We start from the raw sequence: 21,765 nt of genomic DNA on the forward strand, positions 1-21,765 counted from the left end.
ACACTAATTGATTTGCGTATATTGAAGAATCCTTGCATCCCTGGGATAAATCCCACTTGATCATGGTGTATGAGCCTTTCAATGTGTTGTTGGATTCTGTGTGCTAGTATTTTGTTGAGGATTTTTGCATCTATATTCATCAGTGATACTGGTCTGTAATTTTCTTTTTTTGTAGTATCTTTGTCGGGTTTTGGTATCAGGGTGATGGTGGCCTCACAGAATGAGTTTGGGAGTGTTCCTTCCTCTGCAATTTTTTTGGAAGAGTTTGAGAAGGATGGGTGTCAGCTCTTCTCTAAATGTTTGATAGAATTCATCTGCAAAGCCATCTGGTCCGGACTTTTGTTTGTTGGAAGATTTTTAATCACAGTTTCAATTTCATTACTTATGACTGGTCTGTTCATATTTTCTATTTCTTCCTGGTTCAGTCTTGGAAGGTTATACCTTTCTAGGAATTTGTCCATTTCTTCCAGGTTGTCCATTTTATTGGCATAGAGTTGCTTGTAGTAGTCTCTTAGGATGCTCTGTATTTCTGAGGTGTCTGTTGTAATTTCTTTTTCATTTCTAATTTTATCGATTTGAGTCCTCTCCCTCTTTTTCTTGATCAGTGTGGCTAATGGTTGATCAATTTTGTTTATCTTCTCAAAGATCCAGCTTTCAGTTTTATTGATCTTTGCTACTGTTTTCTTTGTTTCTATTTCATTTATTTCTGCTCTGATCTTTATGATTTCTTTCCTTCTGCTAACTTTGGTTTTTGTTCTTCTTCCTCAAGTTCCTTTAGGTGTAAGGTTAGACTGTTTTTTTGAGATTTTTCTTGTTTCTTGAGGTAGGCTTGTATAGCTATAAACTTCTTTCTTAGAACTGCTTTTGCTGCATCCCATAGGTTTTGGATCGTCGTGTTTTCATTGTCATTTGTCTCTAGGTATTTTTTGATTTCCTCTTTGATTTCTTCAGTGATCTCTTGGTTATTTAGTAACATTGTTTAGCCTCCATGTGTCTGTGTTTTTTACGTTTTTTTCCCTGTTCTAATCTCATAGCATTGTGGTCCAAAACGATGCTTGATAGGATTTAATTTTCTTAAATTTACTGAGGCTTGATTTGTAACCCAAGATGTGATCTATCCTGCAGAATGTTCCGTGCGCACTTGAGAAGAAAGTGTAATCTGCTGTTTTTGGATGGAATGTCCTATAAATATCAATTAAATTTATCTGGTCTGTTGTGTCATTTAAAGCTTCTGTTTCCTTATTTATTTTCATTTTGGATGATCTGTCCATTGGTGTAAGTGACGTGTTAAAGTTCCCCACTATTATTGTGTTACTGTCGATTTCCTCTTTTATAGCTGTTAGCAGTTGCCTTATGTATTGAGGTGCTCCTATGTTGGGTGCATATATATTTATAATTGTTATGTCTTCTTCCTGGATTGATCCCTTGATCATTATGTAGTGTCCTTCCTTGTCTCTAACATTAACACTCTTTATTTTAAAGTCTATTTTATCTGATATGAGTACTGCTACTCCAGCTTTCTTCTGATTTCCATTTGCACGGAATATCTTTTTCCATCTCCTCACTTTCAGTCTGTATGTGCCCTTAGGTCTGAAGTGGGTCTCTTGTAGACAGCATATAGATGGGTCTTGTTTTTGTATCCATTCAGCAAGCCTCTGTCTTTTGGTTGGAGCATTTAATCGATTTATGTTTTTTTTTTTGTTTTTTGTTTTGCGGTATGTAGGCCTCTCACTGTTATGGCCTCTCCCGTTGAGGAGCACAGGCTCTGGACGCGCAGGCTCAGCGGCCGTGGCTCACCGGCCTAGCTGCTCCGTGGCATGTGGGATCTTCTCGGACCAGGGCACGAACCCGTGTCCCCTGCATTGGCAGGCGGACTCTCAACCACTGTGCCACCAGGGAAGCCCTAATCCATTCATGTTTAAGCTAATTATTGATATGTATGTTCCTATGACCATTTTCTTAATTGTTTTGGGTTCGTTTTTGTAGGTCCTTTTCTTCTCTTGTGTTTCCCACTCAGAGAAGTTCCTTTAGTATTTGTGGTAGAGCTGGTTTAGTGGGGCTGAATTCTCTTAGCTTTTGCTTGTCTGTAAAGCTGTTGATTTCTCCATCGAATCTGAATAAGGTCCTTGCTGGGTAGAGTAATCTTGGTTGTAGGTTCTTCCCTTTCATCACTTTAAGTATATCATGCCACTCCCTTCTGGCCTGTAGAGTTTCTGCTGAGAAATCAGCTGTTAACCTTATGCTAGCTCCCTTGTATGTTATCTGTCATTTTTACCTTGCTGCTTTCAATAATTTTTCTTTGTGTTTAATTTTTGCCAATTTGATTACTATGTGTCTCGGTGTGTTTCTCCTTGGGTTTATCCTGTATGGGACTTGCTGCACTTCCTGGACTTGGGTGGCTATTTCCTTTCCCATGTTAGGGAAGTTTTCAACAATAATCTCTTCAAATTTTTTCTGTGGTCCTTTCTGTCTGTCTTCTCCTTCTGGGACCCCTATAATGCGAACGCTGTTGCGTTTAACGTTGTCTCAGAGGCCTCTTAGGCTGTCTTCATTTCTTTTCATTCTTTTTTCTGTATTCTGTTCTGCAGCAGTGAATTCCACCATTCTGTCTTCCAGGTCAGTTATCCTTTATTCTTCCTCAGGTATTCTGGTATTGATTCCTTCTAGTGTAGTTTTCATTTCAGTTATTGTATTGTTCATCTCTGTTTGTTTGTTCTTTAATTCTCCTAGGTCTTTGTTAAACATTTCTTGCATCTTCTCAATATTTGCCTCCATTCTTTTTCCAAGGTCCTGGATCATCTTCACTATCATTATTCTGAATTCTTTTTCTGGAAAGTTGCCTATCTCCACTTCATTTAGTTGTTTTTCTGGGGTTTTATCTTGTTCCTTCATCTGGTACAGAGCCCTCTGCCTCTTCACCTTGCCTATCTTTCTGTGAATGTGGTTTTTGTTCCACAGGCTGCAGGATTGTTGTTCTTCTTGCCTTTGTCGTGTGCCCTCTGGCGGATGAGGCTATCTAAGAGGCTTGTACAAGTTTCCTGATGCGAGGGACTGGTGATGGGTAGAGCTGACTGTTGCTCTGGTCAGCAGAGCTGAGTAAAACTTTAATCCGCTTGACTGGTGATGGCTGGGGCCGGGTTCCCTCCCTGTTGGTTGTTTGGCTTGAGGCAACCCAACACTGGAGCCTACCTAGGCTCTTTGGTGGGGCTAATGGCAGACTCTGGGAGGGCTCACACTCAGAACTTCTGCTGCTAGTGTCCTTGTTCCCACAGTGAGCCACAGCCACCCCCCGCCTCTGCTGGAGACGCTCCAACCCTAGCAGGTTGGTCTGGTTCAGTCTCCTATGGGGTCACTGCTGCTTCCCCTGGGTCCCGATGTGCACACTACTTTGTGTGTGCCCTCCAAGAGTGGAGTCTCTGTTTCCCCCAGTCCTGTCAAAGTCCTGCAATCAAATCCCACTGGACTTCAAAGTCTGATTCTCTAGGAATTCCTCCTTCCGTTGCCGGACTCCCAGTTGGGAAGCCTGACGTGGGGCTCAGAACCTTCACTCCAGTGGGTGGACTTCTGTGGTATAGTGTTCTCCAGTCTGTGAGTCACCCACCCAGCAGTTATGGGATTTGATTTTATTGTGATTGTGCTCCTCGTACCATCTCATTGTGGCTTCTCTTTTGTCTTTGGATGTAGGGTATCTTTTTTGGTGAGTTCCAGTGTCTTCCCATCAATGACTGTCCATCAGCTAGTTTTGATTCTGGTGTTCTCACGAGAGGGAGTGAGAGCACATCCCTCTACTCCGCCATCTTGGTTCAGGGCCGATCTTTATTTCAATTCTACTGGAGAACTACTTAACTCCCTCTGTTTTCATGAGTAGTTTTGTTAGGGAACCACTGACTGAAACTGCCCACGCTGGATAGGCACGATAACCACTTGCATGACTTATTGTACAATAGGAGATCCTGGTAAGGAACATGGAACTAACAAAGTACCACCAATTGGAAGAATCTGAGAAAGGTCAAAAGGAGAGAGGAGATGCCAGTCCATATGTCCTACCAACCTCCCAGAATCATTCTTGCTGGAATCCATCTTGGCTGAGAGATGTGCACGCCACCAGGAAGAACCATGAGTCAGAATGATTGGCTAGAGACAACCTGGAAACTACCACATCACCATAAAACCTGAGACTGTGAGCCACGTGGCAGAGTACTCCTCCTGGGTTCCCTCTGCTGCTCTCCACCCAGGTGCCTCTTCCCACTAAAGTCTCTTGCTTTGTCAGCACGTGTGTCTCCTTGGACAATACATTTCTGAGTGTTAGATAAGAGCCCACTCTTGGCCCTGGAAGGGGTGTCCCTTCCTGCAACAGTTTCCGTCCTTTGTTATGTATACCTAAAAAAATCAGCAGACTGGGGGCACTCTCCAGTCATTGTGTTAATCAAAATTCCCTTCTCAAATTTCCAAATGCCCCTGTAGAGATGGACATTTGTCTCCAACTGAATACGTCTTCTTAAATAAAAGGGACTGTAATCTATAGAGGCCAGCAAATGGTACTGAGGTTTCTGGGCTAGGAGAGCTTTGAAAGTATTTAAAATCTTTGACATGGTATCCCCATTAGTCCATCCTACTAGTCCAAAAAATGAAAGTCCTCTTGCTGAGTGAAATCACTTGGTTTCTCTAAAATTTCCATTAGAAATAAGCTGGCCCAAGAGAATGACAAAGACAAATTTTTATTATTTATTTATTTATTTGATGGGAAACGGGAAGATATTTTAATGGGGGAAAAAGGAATAAGTGAAGAGACTGTCTGTAAACATTTATCTAGCATAGCATCTAGCACATCCAGAAGTCAACAACGTTTTCTGAGTAGAGTACAGAAGTCCCTGTACTCATGGTAATGGACAATCAATGGGGGGCAATGCATGGCTATCCAGGTATGTATGGTTATTTATTTATTTATTTTATCAAGATCACTATGAGTTGTAGAGACATGACCTTTTTACTATATAAACATCTGGCAAATCAAAGACAAATCAAATCAACTTACGCTTTGTAAACTAACCATTTTAAAGATAATCATTGCTTGAAAGAATCCCTCAATTACATTTTGATGTTTGTAGATATGCAATCAAATTGTAGCTTATGAAGAGAAAAGAAAGCCTTACCAAATAATTGATGACATAAAATCGGTCATATTCTCTGTTCTTAGGATTGATCCTACGATGCTGTTTTTTCCTCATGTGATCTTTAAGTGTATTTTTGTCCCTGAAGGTCTTTTCACAGTACAAGCACTGCAAGCTTCAAGAAAGACACAAATGCTGAGATTAAATAAGTCTCTGAAATAGTTGTTGCATAGCCCTTTATTATTATTATTATTGGGTCTTATAATTTATTCATTTTAGGACTCACAGAATCTTCAAATGGCATATGATACCCTTCTGGAATCCCTTTCATTTTATTCATTTGGCTTTAGAGGATGCATGCTGTGGTTTATTTTGTAGTCGGCTAACTTGGCCAACTTGGCTATTTAGTTAAAACTGTGATATAGATAGCAATTATCCAAAAATGATTTTGGTGCTTTACTAATCGAATTACCTATTCTAAAAATGAAAATGTAGGTATGTTCTTCAAATAAATATATGATAACTAGCTTTGGTTGCCTCCATTGAGTATAACAATTAGTCCATGGTTTGATATATCCTGTGACCTAATTTGCAGGTCTGATTCCTAGCGCCAGCTGTGGGACGTGGTCAAGTTACTTGACGCCTCTGATACCGCTCATTTTCTGCTAACCTGATGATAAAACATACATTTTAGAGAATTTTTACGATAATGTATACATATATGTGCACATAAATTCATAATCATGATAACAATTCACACAAAATATAAATGTATGTATACATGTTTAATTTATTGATATATATACGAATAAAATAGCTAGCACATTCATAGCATACAGTAAGTGCTATTTTTACTATCTTATCATTCGCATGTATCTTCTGCTAGAATATTTCCACTGACTGGGAATTCATTACCTAATGAGGCAGTAATGACCAGTTTTGAACAGATTACTAACAAAATGTCTTTCTCATACTAAGCTTGACAGTTGATACTGCCTGGATTACCCAACAGCCATTAGAGTTCTACTTTCTGGAGTAGCACAGAATAAGTATACATGAAAACTTATTCAAAAACCAAAACTCTGATGTTTTGGTTTGTTTGGCCTCACTGTGTGTTGGGCACTGAACTTGGGTTCGACAACAAAATGACTGAAATCAGTTGTTGTTTCTATTCTGAATTCTTTTTTATCTTTACTAAACACCCTTTCAATTATTTCTTATGCCACAGAAGTAACTATATTCTTTTATAGTAAACAATTTATGGGCAATAAGTTGATTAGGGATATCATTACTGCTAATCTTGCTAGAAAGCACACCTGGTATTATTTTATAAATGAATGGTCATTCAATAAAAGAGTAAAGAGACTTGTTTTAATGTACTGTTGATACCAGAATTTGAATTCAGAACTTTTTATAATGGGTATTTCTTTCTCAATGTTATTGCTCCAAATGTTGTGGTCTGAGATACCACATTCATTAGTATTATATTAAATAAATAAAACTAGGTTTTGAGAGTAAAATCTTGGGCCCTTTCCTAGAAAGAAAAGAGGATAGATTTTTGAAAGCCATTTTGGTGATGTAGAGAATTTCCTTCCCTATTTCTACAAGCTAAACTCTAGATACTCACGGTTGCCAGAATATGACCTTGAGAAAAGTGGAGTGTTATGATATATAAATGTGAATAAATACTAAAAGGTAAAAGAATGCAATCAGTATGTTATGTTTCACATAAAACTGAATAACATCTAGCAATGTGACAATATATTTACTTTACTAAATGTGTAGAAAAATTATAGAGAAAAGTAAAGAAATTATGAATCCGAAATGAAGAATAGTGGTTTCTGGGGGAGATACTAATGAGGATGGGCACACAGCGAGATTCAAAGGAAATAATAACATTCTCTTTCTTAGGCTGGTTAAGTATATTTTTCATACCCTATATAATAACATACCTTATAATGGCATATACATTGTTTGGTATATAAGACATTTATATTTTAAAACTACTAAAAGGCAATATGATCTACAAAAAATAAGGATTGTCATACAAAATGTGAACTCCTCCAACACGAGAAATGAGAAAATTCCATTTCTTGAGTTACTTCTGACTATTAAATTAATTTTTAAAAATTCAAAACAGAATCCAAGATTGAGACAGCTTCAGGTCGTGTTTCATAAAAAAGTACTTACTTGTCAAGCTTTTTCTGTAATGTACACAGAAATTCATTGCAGTTTACAATGTTGTCTGGCAACCCAATGTTGAAAGTGTGTTCTCTGGCCATATGGTTCAAAAGAACAGATCTAGGAAGAAATTTGAGTAATTTGCATTACTTACAACTTATCTAGGAACAAATCAGGTCATGGGTATTGTTTGTATAATGATAACAACACTAATTAGAAGTACAAGCAAAGGTTAATAAACACTGAAACACACATTTGGGCTATGAAATAGTGACATGTTATAAAAAAAGTATGCATATAAGCACTATCATATGAAAAGAAAGTCAACAGAAACTGTTGCTGAGGAAGCCCAAATGTTGGACTTGTCAGACAAAGACTTTAAATCAGACAGTAAGAATATGTGTAAAGAATTAAGGAAAACCATGTCTAAAGAATCAAAAAAAGGTATGAGAATAATATCTTATAAAAAAGAGGATACTAATAAAAAAACAGAAATTAAAAAAAAACATACAAATCTGGAGATGAAATGTACAGTAACTGATATGAAAAATTCACTAGAAGGTCTCAAAAGAAAAACTGAACTGGCAGAACAAAGAACCAATGAACTTGAAGATAAATTTAGATTTTCTAGTCTGTGAAACAGAAGAAAAAAGAATGAAGAAAAATAAATTGAGCCTCAGACACCATCCCATCTACCAACATCTGTATAATAGGATTCCCAAAAGGCAAAGAAAGATAGGGGAAGAAAGAATATTTGAAGAAATAATGGCCAAAAACTTCCCAAATTTGATGGAAAACATTAATCCAAACAGAAGAAGCCCAATAAACTTCAAGTATAATAAATCAGAGAGACCCATACCAAGAAAAAATATGAAGATGAAATCAAGACAGGTCCCAGATAACAAAACCTGAGAAAATTCACTGCTAACAGACCTGCCCAACAAGAAACTAAAAGAAGTCCTTTGGGCTAAAATGAAAGGATGCTAGATAGTAACTCAAACATACATAAAGAAGTAAAAATCTCCAGTAAAAGTAATTACACAGTCAAATATAAAAGGCAGTATTAAATGAATTATTGTTTACAAATCTTTTCTTCCCATATCTGATGTAAAAATAACTGCATGAAGTAACGATTTTAAAGACATGTTAATGAGCTTATAATGTATAAAGATGTAGTTTGTATGAAAACAGTAGCACAAAGGAGTGGGGAAAGAGCTAGCTACGTTGGAGCAAAGTTTTTGTATACTGTTGAAATTACGTTGGTATTAATCTGAACCTAATTGTTTTAAGTTAAAATGTTAGGGGCTTCCCTGGTGGCACAGTGGTTGGGAGTCCGCCTGCCAATGCAGGGGACATGGGTTTGGGCCCTGGTCTGGGAGAATCCCACATGCCATGGAGCAGCTAGGCCCGTGAGCCACACTGCTGAGCCTGCGTTCTAGAGCTTGAGAGCCACAACTACTGAGCCCTTGTGCCACAGCTACTGAGGCTGCACGCCTAGAGCCCGTGCTCCACAACAAGAGGCCACCACAACAAGAGGCCTGCATACCACAATGAAGAGTAGCCCCCGCTCGCTGCAACTAGTAGCCCCCGCTCGCTGCAACTAGAGAAAGCCCATGCGCAGCAACGAAGGCCCAGTGCAGCCAAAAATAAATAAATTTATAAAAAAATAAATAAAATGTTAATTGTAATCTCCAGTGAATTGTAGTGGATAGTGAATGGGCCACTAAGAAAATAACTCAAAAAATATAGTAAAAGAAACAAAGGAATAAAAATGGTACACTAGAAAATATCTATTTAACAAAAAAGAAGGCAGTAATGGAGGGGAGAAATAAAAAAAAGAAACCTAAAACATAAAACAAACAGCAAAATGGTCTAAGTAATCCCATCTCATCAGTAATTACATTAAACATAAATTAGACACTCCAACCAAAAAGCAGAGATTAGCAGAATGGATTAAAAAACATGATCCAACTATATGCTGTTTACAGGAGACACATTTTAGATTAAGATTGAAAGAAATAGCTTCATACATTCCAGAGTCAAAAGTGTATAGGAGAGGGGAGATAGATGTAGGATAGCAAGAAAGTACTTATTCTTCTATCCTTATCATTAACCCATGTCCTTTGTCTTCCTATTCTTTTTATGTCCCTAGGCTGGGAGGACACAAATATAATCCCAAAGTATTGCTAATAACGTACAAAGCTGGAATCAGTTTATATCTTTAATCTTTTATTATAAACTGACCTTTTCATAAACAAGAACTGCAGAAGGGGACATTTTATAAAAATGAGATGCTGCTTATCTTTGTCATTGGTTAATTTCTTAAAAATTTTGTTTATTAGAGAACAATGACATAGTCAATCAAAACTACTGAGGAGTTCACTTAATTCCCATGTCACCCCAGTCAACAGAGAATACAGATACAGGTAGAAAATAACAGGAGGATTATATTAGGAATTATAGGAGCACCAATATTCAGTAAGTTGAAATACCAATATTATCAGAATTTCATATCATATGGACATATACTTCAAATCACATCAGTCCCTACATTTATCATAAAAACTTAAGCTGTATATAAATATAAAATTTTTTATAAAATAAACTTTATATAAATATAAAAATATTTATAGCTTTTTAATACTAGAGATTCCTAATAATAATCACACATCTCCTCACTAGGTTAATAATAGTTTTAACATAAAATCAGAAACAACATGCTAAAAAGAAGTAGCAATGCTTGGTAAACTTTTTGATAGTGAGGTGGTCCTCACTGCCATCCTCATAAAGCCCTTTGAAACTGACAGGGTTAGAGCATAATTAGTGACCTTGGCACAGATTTTTCTCCATGCTAACTGATTCTATATGAGAATCAAATCTTCATCACTGGTGTTTTCAACATTGATGCTTCATCCAAACCCTTTTCTAAATTCAAACAAATAGCTACCCTCTCCTCTTCAATGTTTTTCAGACAACGATGTCAGTTTGTGCTAGGCTTTTCTTTTTTTTTTAGAAACTAAAGACTGCTTTCATTCAAGTGGGTGGGAGAATGATATTTTTCTGATTGTCCATTGTATGCTGTCACTGAAACTATTCCCATTTCCTAGAGGTTACAACTTCATGACTTATATTTAAGTGAATGTACATTTGTAAATATTACTGTTGCATAAAAAGAAATTTGTCTGATCTTTGTCCCTGGTTGCAGGCACTGAGCTTCAAAAATCCTTGGAATTTCTCTATGATCAGATTACCTTTGCTAATAAAGTGACTTGTGGTAGGCCTCTAGAAAGCTTCAGGATGGGGATTGGTTACCAGAAAGACTAACAATGTGATCAAAGGGTTGGGACTTAGAGCCACCCTGACCTCCAGAAAGGAGAGAGGGGCCGGAGATTAAGTTCAATAATTAAATCAATCATGCTTACATAATGAAGCATGTAAAAATTCTGGATACCAAAACTCAGTGAAGATTCTTGGTTGGTAAATACACTGATGTGCCATGAAGATGATATATCCTGATTCTTTAAGGAGAAGGCATAGAAGCTCTGTGTTCAAGACCCATCCAGACCCTGCTCTGTGTCTCTTCATTTAACTGTTCCTCATCTGTATCCTTTATGATAAACACTTTCCTGAGTTTTGTGAGCCATTCTAGTGAATTAATGAACCTATGCAAATTATTGGTGGGTAGCCATGAATTCGTAGCCAGTTGGTCAAAAGTGCAGGTGTCCTGGGGAACCCCTAAACTTGTGGCTGGTGTCTGAAGTGTGGGCAGGCTTGTCGGGGATGATGCCCTTAAACCTGTAGAGTCTGATGCTAACTCTGGGTGGTTAGCATTAGAACTGAATTACAGTACACCAGTTGGTTTTGGGCCAGTTGGGGTTGGTGACAGAATTACCAATTCCCCATTTTTTCCCCCCTTAGATCTTTATCATTTTTAATGTTCAAAAGTGGAACACCAAAAACTGCTAAAGGATTTTTTTTGGTCCACTTGGCTCAGCATTTGGGATCTTAGATCCCCAGCCAGGGATCACACCTGTGGCCCCTGCAGCAGAAGCACAGAGCCTTAACCACTGGACTGCCAGGGAAGTCCCAGCCAAAGGTTTAGCGTTAACAGGTTAATACAGAAGGGCACGTCTGTTGTAGTTTGCTGCACGTGGTCTTGCCTGTCGGACAATTTAAAAAGCCCTACAACATTAAACACAATTCTATTTCTGGCATCTAAAAAATTTATCCCCCTACTCTGCTTAGAGCAACTACATTCCATCTTTGATGTCTGGTGGATTAAAAAAAAATTACTGTGGATATATGAAAGGGTTCTGAGCCAATCCATAGAACTTAGTCTATATAGCCATTGTGGATGTTTTGGTAAGTCTTCAGATGAAAAACAGTAAAATTTAAAGACATACATAATTGCTACCTGTTTCCGAGGAATTCCTCATTGCAAAACATACAACTGCCTTGAAAACTGTTATCATTTCGCTCTTGTTGCTGTTGTTCCAGAATTTCTTTCTGTAAAATAGAAACACAGATATATGATATTATCTTTAATAAATCCATAGTTAGCTAATGAAAAATGTCATAGTCTGGATGGGAGGAAATTGGGGTAGAAGCATAAAAGGAAGTATGTGAACACTGATGATATTTTGAATTTCTCCATTCCTGTCCTTGTACCTAAACTCCAAGTCTATACTGTTAAATGCCAGACAACATACCATTAGGATAGCTATGTAGGAAACTTGAAGTCAATAGGGTCTCACCATCCTTCACTACTCTGTCCTTCCTCTGTCTTTATTAATCATCTCCCAACCTCACTCTCTTCCAAAAGCAAAAATGTGCTCCTTTCTGTAATTCTCAGTTTAGTTTGTAGTCAAGTTCTGATCAATTTTTCACTTGGACTTTCATATTACTTCTCTCCACCATTCCCAATGCCATCACCCTGAATCCAGTCTTTAATCAGTCATTATGAGATTACTATAAGTAAGTCTCTTAGAGGGTCTGCCTTATTTCAATCCTTTTTTTCTATCATATCCATCCTCTCTTTTGTTGCTAGAAAAACTTCTTAAAATTATTTTCATGTACAATTATCCTGTTACTCTCCAACTCTAATAATTTAAAATTTACATTGGTAACACCCTCTTCTAATCATGGTGGTTCTTCTACACATTGTTTTTCCATGAGGTAATTTTATTTCTCTTTGCTTTTTCACTCTTATAAATATTAACTGTTCTTTAAGGTCCAACTTGATCCCCATTTCTGCCATGTAGTCATTTCTGGACTACAATAGTTACGAGCTCAGACTCTGAAACATCAAATAGAACTAGATTTGAATCTGGCTCTCACCTGTACTCAATATTTTATTTAACATCTTTAATACTCAATTTTCTCAATTTTAAGATGAAAATGAAAATATTACCTCATAGCATTGTTTATAGGATTAAATCAGAAATTTATGTACAGAATTCAAATTGTGCATGTGTATGGTCAAGCCACTCAAGATGGCTGTTCTCTTGCTCTCTGTACATCCCCTGACCAACCAGTGCCTGCTTCACCTATACCCTATGCACATGACTGACCTTCTTGTGTACTTGCCCCAGGCCCCAGCTAGTGATTGTTCTCATCAAAGGGGCGCTGAGGTGTGTGCCTCTCTACTGGTTTCCCTGGTAACTAATGAGCTCACCTGATGTCAATTCCCCAATAACTGGTAACTTGCTTTACCGTCATCTCTTTTGCTTGCTTTTATCTTCTAAATGGATATGAAAACTCTTTGAAATTAAAAGAAAGTCTTTATGCTGTTCTTATTTTACACCTGCATATGACTCTCCAGCTATTCTTATAACATGAAGCTCAAAACACGAACTCCATAAACTTTATTGCTGATTCTGTAAATATCTGTAGGACAGCATAAAAAATGAGCTTGTATCTAGAAGCTTAACAAATTCCATGTGGCATTTCTGGAAATGTATCACCAAACATTTAGAATTATTAATCCACTGAAGAAAAAAATTAAGAAGCTGCCAGGATAAAAATCAATTCAATCAACTTCTGGTTTCAGCCATGATGAAATAATGGATATAACACTTCTCCTCCCCTTGTAAACTACTGTAAAACAAATTGCTTCATATATCTTACCTTTTTTCAGAAAATGTATAATAGGGACTTCGCTGGTGGCTCAGTGGTTAAGAATCCGCCTGTCAGTGCAGGGGACAAAGGTTCGAGCCCTGGTCCAGGAAGATCCCACATGCCGTGGAGCAGCTAAGCCCGTGCGCCACAACTACTGAGCCTGCGCTCTAGAACCCGCGAGTGACAACTACTGAGCCTACGTGCCACAACTACTGAAGCCTGTGTGCCTAAAGTCTGTGCTCCGCAACAAGAGAATGCACCACAGTGAGAAGCCCACACACGACGAAGAGTAGACCCCGCTCACCGCAACTAGAGAAAGCCCACGCGTAGCAACGAAGACCCAACACAGCCTCCCCCCTCCACCACACAAAAAGAAAATGGACAATAGCACATGGCTGTGATTGATGAGTAAAAAAAAATAATACATTGCCAGTTTTCTGTTGGGTAGTGTTTTCCAAATTGCAACATAGGGAAGTTAAACCCAAATGAAGGTTATGTATCTACCTCACTTGGTGTAGAAGGAAAAAAAGACTGGCATTCAGGATACAAAAGCAAGGGGAATTTGTGGGACAAGGTACTAGAAAGAAGAGAGCTGCAGAGGAGGAGCTCAAGAAACCTGGACTGGGATTCTTTTTACCTTGGTCCAAATACTGAGCTGTACATGTATAGGGCAGAATCTGTGAGACTTTACAAAGGAGTTGCCAGGGTCTGTGAAGATTCTGGAAATTACAGCACTGGAATATGTTGGAGCTTTGACATATAGAATGGAGACACCTTGCTCAACACTTCAGGCACACAGCAAATATAAAAGAACACTGTTTACTTCATGAAGTTTAGGGCTTTATGCTGGCAGCAAGTGGATAGATAAAAGCAAAAGAAATAAAGGGAGTAAGGTTGATGTATCAGACAATTTTAATTATTGCTTTTTTTTTTTTTGCAGTACGCGGGCCTCTCACTGTTGTGGCCTCTCCCGTTGTGGAGCACAGGCTCCGGATGCGCAGGCTCAGCGGCCATGGCTCACGGGCCTAGCCGCTCCGCGGCATGCGGGATCTTCCCGGACCGGGGCATGAACCTGTGTCCCCTGCATCGGCAGGCGGACTCTCAACCACTGCGCCACCAGGGATTATTGCTTTTTAAGTGAATCTTACATAAAAACTGAAAGTGACAGTAAAAGTCAAATTAAAGGAAAACCGAACTTTTACAAACGTATATATAGTTCGACTAAAAAAGAAAACACGCTTCAGGGCCCTATATTTACAACTTTGGTAGCAGCAAAACCAAAAACCCAATAAAGCTCTTGACAAAGATCACTATAAACATCCCACAGTAAGGCTGAGCAATACTTTCTCTGTCTGCTCCTGTTTTCAGCCTACAAGACCTGTTAATGCTTATTAAAAATCATCATCTCATATTTCTCAGGCTGGTGATGATATAACCCAAAGTTGGCTAAAGAAAAATCTTATTCAACTTAATATTTCCTCGGTTTTGACTCAGCACAAATATAACAGATTTGTGAGTCTAAACCAGAGTGATACTGAGCCATCTACAGTTTTCTTTGGCCAAATTTAAGTTTTATCAGTTGACCCTGAATTGCACAACCTGAGTGTAGACACCTGAAGTTGTGTATAAATTGATTCTTCTTAGGAGAGCCTAATTTACATTTTGGTGAATTAGAAGGAGCATGGAGTAGACAGGGCACTAAAGCAAGAAGCCACTTTTTTTTAAAAAAAATTAATTTATTTTTGGCTGTGTGCAGGCTTTCTCTAGTTGCAGCGAGCAGGGGCTACTCTTCGCTGTGGTGTGTGGGCTTCTCATTGCGGTGGCTTCTCTTGTTACGGAGCACAGGCTCTAGGCGTGAAGCCTTCAGTAGCTGTGGCACGTGGGCTCATAGAGCGCAGGTTCAGTAGTTGTGGCTCATGGGCTTAGTTGCTCCGTGGCATGTGGGATCTTCCCGGACCAGGGCTCGAACCTGTGTCCCCTGCATTGGCAGGCGGATTTCTAACCACCGCGCCACCAGGGAAGTCCCCAAGAAGCCACTTTTTAATGGCAAGTAACTAAAACCACGCTGTTCTTTTGTTCGCATTCTGGAGGTTGTCTCACATGGTGATGAGGTGGCACTGTGAATTCTCTGCTAGTTTATCTGCACTACCTAGAGACAAGGGCTCTAGAGTACCTGTGTCGTCCCTAATCTGGCAGGTTCCATACAACTCCTTTCATTTTTATCTAAGTTCATTCTTTCACGATCTCCCTTCTGTTCACTGCACAAACTCTTTTTAAACTCTTTCCCAGACCTTCTGCCAAGGGGAGCTACTTAAACCATTTGTTGTTTCACCTCTGCTTTCTGTTTATTTCATTTGCATAAGACTTTTCTCATTTTAATAACATCAATGTAAGAAAGAGTTCTATAATTGGGAAAAATGGACATGGCCACCAGGCAGTTCAGCTTTGGATTCTCTGCTGCAACTGTTCAGCTCCAACTTGTATTCTTGCCATATTTGACTCTTGTCGTTGCAATAACATGAATACTCTACCTATTCCTTCTTGGCTATTTTCCTGTCTCCCCATTAACATATTCTATTTCTACTAACCACATCTAACCTCTCCAGTAAGATTTCCTTCTGACCAATGCTGCTCAGTACTGGCATTTTAGAATTTGAGAACTGAAAGGGACCTCATGAAACTACGGACTAACTCCCTACAAAGAGATGTTAGGGTGACCTGTTTAAAGCTACAAAGCTACTTGGTGCCATATCCGGACACCACATTTGCTTTTTTTTCCTCAGAACGTACCCACTGTAGCATATCTAGACACATAGCATATAACAATAACCTTTCTATTTAGTGAACAAACAAGTTCAGAATCCAGGGGATAGATATCTGGAAAGGTAGGGCAACATAAAAATTTTTCTTACAAAATATCCACGCAAAAACTTCATTTAGATGTCTTAGATGGATTACTTCTCAGCATTTGAGGCTTTAGAACACAGTAAAATAACAGGAGAGATAATATATACAAATGTGATCATGCCTTATTTCTGACAATTATAAAAAGAGGTATACTAAGTTGATTTTCTTGATCGTAGAAATTTTAATTTGGTATTTAAAGGGTTAATAGTTTTACACAAAATGGTTTCCAAGACACCTCTCATGTTTTCCCTACTTTCAAAACTTGAGATATGATTTAACCTTTTCTGTATGATGTAGGGTCCTTGCTATGAACAATTACTACTATATTGTGCTATAACGTATCAATTTACTTTCAGGATCTCTTTGTCCCTACAAATGACTCTAAACTGTTGTGCTCTTCTGGTTGGCCTTCCTTCTCACTCTTTTATGGTCACCGCTGTCAGTGAGTCTACTTCTGCACCCACCAACTGGCTCTGCCATCTACACCTCCTTTTTATTTGCTATCCTCTGCATAGACCTCCTGTTTTTCTCCTTAAACTAGAACAAGATCATAGGAATTCCTAAAATCCAGCTAAAGAAAAATAGATAATCAAATTCTACGGATAAAATTAAGTCAAACTTGTTTGGTATCTGAGAAAGAGGAGCTCCCAGTATTTGGATGGGCTTTGTGGAAGTTATTTTTACCTCATAGGGATGCTTTTTCTCTGATTTCTGTCCTCTGTGCTATTTGGATCTACTGAGGTTACCAGATACCAGATGGACAGATTTATAGGAAAGACTTTCCCTGTACACACACATTTAAAAAGTATGTTTATCCAAAGCATGTCCAGAGAGATGGAAGTCAAAATCTGATTGTAAATGGACCTTAAAAAAAAAAACCCTAGTATATAAATATGTAATGACTATATCTGAAAGTGAAACAATTAGAACTGGTACTTAAAGTAACATGAAATAGCTCCCTGTTTTCTACTGAATAAAATCCACAATCTTTAGAATGGCATTCACATTGCTTTGTACCTGATTCTATTCTAGGTTTCTAAAAGCCTTCTCTTGCATTGCTTCTCCATATAAACTCTGTTACAGGGAAAAACAAGAACATCTGCTATAATCTGTGTATTACTCTTCTCAATAGCAGTTCTCAATTACTTATTGTGATTCCTCAGGCCACTCAATGGTCTGGAGTAATTGTTCTCTCTTTTTTTCACCCACCTTTGCCAACTGGAGTTCTCTTCCCTAATCCTTCAGAGCTCAGTTCAAACACTACATCTCTGTGGTGAGTGGGAACAACAACTGATGGGGACTCAGGAGATGTGTATTCTTGTCCTGGTTTTGTGACTAACTAGCTCTAAATGTGGCCTTAAGCATGCCACTTCTCTAGGACTTAGGTTCTGGTGATCTCTAAATTGCTTCTGAAACATTCTACAAATCATAAAGTGGACTGACCCTGACCACTTCTGTGCTAGAAGTATCTTCTTTTGCCACCACAGTATGTAGTGTTCCATAGACATCTACATTGCTTGGTCTTCAAGAAAACTATGTCCCAACCATCTCTACTAAGAGAACATGGAGCTTCTTTATGTCACATGTACACAATTTATTAGAGTAGACTCTTAATAATACATGATAACTACATTTACACCCCCAGTGCAACAACATACACACTACAAATGTGAATGCTCTCCTGAAAATCAGAATGAAATTCTCAAAGGAGACGAGTTTATAAAACAATTGATTATCTCTTACTCATATAGGACTGGCACTTCATATAGACTATAAAATGGAGAGCTTTCCACAGCAATAGTAAGTTGGTATTTATTTAAACAAAGATAATAGCCTACTGTATATGTAAACTATCCTAAAAAATGGTATTTATTACGGTTATTAATTTAAAAGTTCTAAAGTAGCTGTTTTTTTTAAAAAACTCACAACTGGTAATTTTTAGAAATATAAAGAGTTACATACAGAATTTTAGATTGCTATGGGATAGGAATTTGGAGAACAAGTTTTTACTTTTTTTCACTTAAATGCTTTCATTTTAATACAGTATATATACTTTTAGTAAGTATATATCTTAAAAGCATAATTATCAATTCATGTTTCTAAGATGACTTTTTGAGAGAAACAGGAGATGCAAGTCAAGATAAGGAAATGAACTAGAATGATAATTATTAAATCCAACAATTAAGGAAACTAAGTATATTGAAGTAGAATGTTATTGTTTTATTCTTTAAACATATTAAGAAATAAAATAATGGCAACACACTCTCCCTCTTATCTACTCTAATAAAGCCTACTCTATGAAACGTCTGTCTGTACATTATAAAATAGGAAATTATTATTTCTTAATATAGGAACATGAAATATATAGATATACTTTTAGTGAAATTTTACTTATACATAAAATAAATCATGTGAAGATGAAAAAGAAATTATTTTAATTCTGCAACTATTATATCCTATAATAGCTTTCATCATCCTGTTGTAATCAATTCAGTAAATTAAGAAGATAGTTCTCATTTATTTGTTGAAATTGGCTTTGCTGACAGTTATGTCAGGATATGCCAAACGAGTTAGTAAACCTGGAAGCTATTCAAGTCATGTAACTCTGTCAGTGTCTCTTATTTTCTTACCATTTTTTATTATGAAAAATTTCACAAACAGGAAAGTTGAAAGACTAGTACAATGAACATTCCTATACTCAATATATATATTCAATAATTGTTCACATTTCACCACAGCTTCCCTCTCTTTTCACACAAACACAGACACACACACACACACTATACACATATATATTTACCACTAAACATCTTCTGTTTTGTTGAATCATTTGAAAGTAAGAGAGTGAGCTGCAGACCTCATGACACTTCACTCAAATACTTCAGCATCCCTCTTCTAATAAGGACTTTCTCCTATATACAACCATGGTGCCACTATCATTATACCTAAGAAAATCAATAATAATTCCAAAATAGTATGTAACATCCAGGCAATATTTAAATTTCTTCAACTGTCCCAAGAATGTCTTTTAATGTTCTTCTCTTCCCCAACTCCCACCAAGACCATCATCGGTTCACACATTTCATTTGGTTGCTGGGTGCCCTGCTGCCAAATCTTTGTCCCCCTCCCCTTCCTCTTAAAAAAAATCTTTTTTTCATCCATCCGATTCCCCCACTCTCTAAATCATAAGCCACAAAATAACTAACCAGCCTGGGACTTAGGCTCTGAAGTCTGGTAAAGGGAAACTTTTCCCAACTCAATAATGGTCTTCTAAAGTATATGGATGACTGCTAGGAAAACCTTGTTAATTTTACTAATTTTATGTAATGTACCCCACCAGATAAAAAGCTTGCCAAGGGGCACAACTGCTTGGTTCATCTTTGTAGTCCCTACTGTGCCTCACCGACAGGAGTAAGCAATAACTGTTGAATGGAAGTGCTCTGTTTCCTATGGTCTCTACTTCCTCAGACCCCTTGAACAGTCAGGAGGGATCTAGGTAAAAGAGAGCCACATCACCACTATGTCCCTCCACCCTTATTCCCACTGCTGCTAACTTGGTATGATGTGACAAAACAACACTGAGCTTTAATGATTCTGTATCTCCTCCTTCTGTGGCACACATGTTGATTGCTGCTGATCACGCGTTAGTGAGGAAGAAACTGGGTGGAAGACACTTGGGCAGTCAAGAACAAATTTTTTTTCTTTCCTCCTGCCCTTCCTTCCTTTCTTCCTTTAAGCTTGGTATCTGATAGGACTAATCATAGCATATGTTTGAAGTCACTTATGAACAGAAAAATATAATATTAGGAGAACAATCCATAGAAAGCATCACAAAGATGTGCAAATCCAAGCCACCATTTTTGTGCTTTTATTTTTCTAAAAAACCCCATGCTAGGTAGATAGACTAGATTTTATTCATGGATTTACAGAATAGAGGGATGAAGAGAACGTCACAGATGTTATACGTTGGAACTTCTCAAAGCAGCTGACGAAATCAGATAAAATTTTCATTACAAAATAGGCTTGGATAAAAACCATAGCTGTAAGAATACAGCTGAGGTATTAGGCAAAGAGTCATAATAACAAGCTGTATGTTTATGTAATTGGTTTAAAATGTCAAGAATGGTAGCAAAGGGGTCAGTGCATAGTCTTTTATCTTTATTCATAAGCCGAAGCAGAGGAAACATTAATGAAACAGCAGACATAGCAGATGGCATGCAACACCGTCACAGGGGACTGACATATAGGTAGAAAATGAAATTTGTGAGTTAGGTTGGAAATTATAAAAATCATCCATTTTGGGAAAAAGTAATTTAGAAAATGTCAATTTATAAGTATTTGTACACAGGAAAGAAAAAACTGATGCTTAAATGACAAATCCAATGGAAACAGCTTGCATTAACATAAGTAAAACTAAGGCTGATGTTATTAATTACAGATATCAAAAACATTTTATTGATACTGACATATTAGATTCACAATAGTTTCCTGGCTAAATGGCTGTATGAGTGACTATGAGAGAAAATCGCACACTCTGAAGGTTCCCTCCCAACCTAGCTCAAAGGCAGCAGCATGGCAGAACCTGCCAGGAATTCTCAGTCCAGGAGCCCAGTTGCCCTCCTCCAATAAAGAACACAACACATCTCCCTAATAAAGGTAGAGCAGTGGACCAAAGGCTCCACAGAAGGGCAGTAGAACTCCTTATTCCTCCTGCTTTCTATTTCTAGAACCATGTATTATCTCTGAGGTATCTGGAATGATTTCATTTAAGTATTTCAGGTGATTACAAAACAATGTAGCATAAAAATGAGTAAAGGAAGAAAGAAAAATTCATGTGGGATGGGCACATAAATTAAAGATAAAAAATAAAAAGAAGTATACGTGTACACGTATATACACACCCAAACCCACACATTCACACTTATAGGTGGGCCTCAAATTTGGCTATCAGCTTCCTTAGATGAGGGAAACAGATGGACAGGAGTTTGTGTAACAAAGAATTTGGGTGGCTTTGTCCCCTGTTCCTAGGAGATAACCTCTAAAGCCTTGGAATTTCTTGAGTGGCTGGAGTGTCTCTGTTATTCCTGGTGGGCCCTTTGACTCCACCTGATAGTTTATGCTAATGAGATAACTCAGAATGGGGACTGCCATGCCACAAAGACCAACCATATGATTAGTGGGTTAGGGCTTTGAGCCACAGGATATCAGTCTGACTTCAGGAAGGGGAGGGGAACTTGAATTTGAGTTTAACCATGTGGTCAATTAGTCAATCAATCAAGCTTAATGAAGTTTCATTAAAAACTCTGGACACCAAAGCTCAGGTAAGCTTTCCTGGTTGCCAATACTGTGTGTATGACACACACGGATGTGCCAGAAGGGCAATACATCCCTGGGGACAATGGAAGTTTGTGTTTGGGGCTCTCCCAGACCTCACCCTATGTATGTCTCT

At 37.9% G+C, this 21,765-nt stretch overlaps 1 protein-coding gene across 5 annotated transcripts in view; it reads right to left on the reverse strand.

Annotated features, from left to right (window-relative positions):
• Positions 1 to 21,765, reverse strand: part of ZNF277 (zinc finger protein 277) — a 130,987-nt gene that overhangs the window by 29,281 nt on the left and 79,941 nt on the right. For all 5 annotated transcript variants that reach the window (XM_027102157.1, XM_027102159.1, XM_027102158.1 and 2 more), the window contains exons 5-7: positions 11,707 to 11,798; positions 7,302 to 7,412; positions 5,154 to 5,286 (exon numbers count right to left, since the gene is read on the reverse strand). In XM_027102157.1, coding sequence (XP_026957958.1) covers positions 5,154 to 5,286; positions 7,302 to 7,412; positions 11,707 to 11,798 — 336 coding nt within the window. The remainder of the gene's footprint in view (positions 1 to 5,153; positions 5,287 to 7,301; positions 7,413 to 11,706; positions 11,799 to 21,765) is intronic.

Source organism: Aethalodelphis obliquidens, unplaced genomic scaffold (assembly GCF_003676395.1).
Source record: "Aethalodelphis obliquidens isolate GAN/ISIS:26980383/991018 unplaced genomic scaffold, ASM367639v1 scaffold5, whole genome shotgun sequence".
NCBI lineage: Eukaryota > Metazoa > Chordata > Mammalia > Artiodactyla > Delphinidae > Aethalodelphis > Aethalodelphis obliquidens.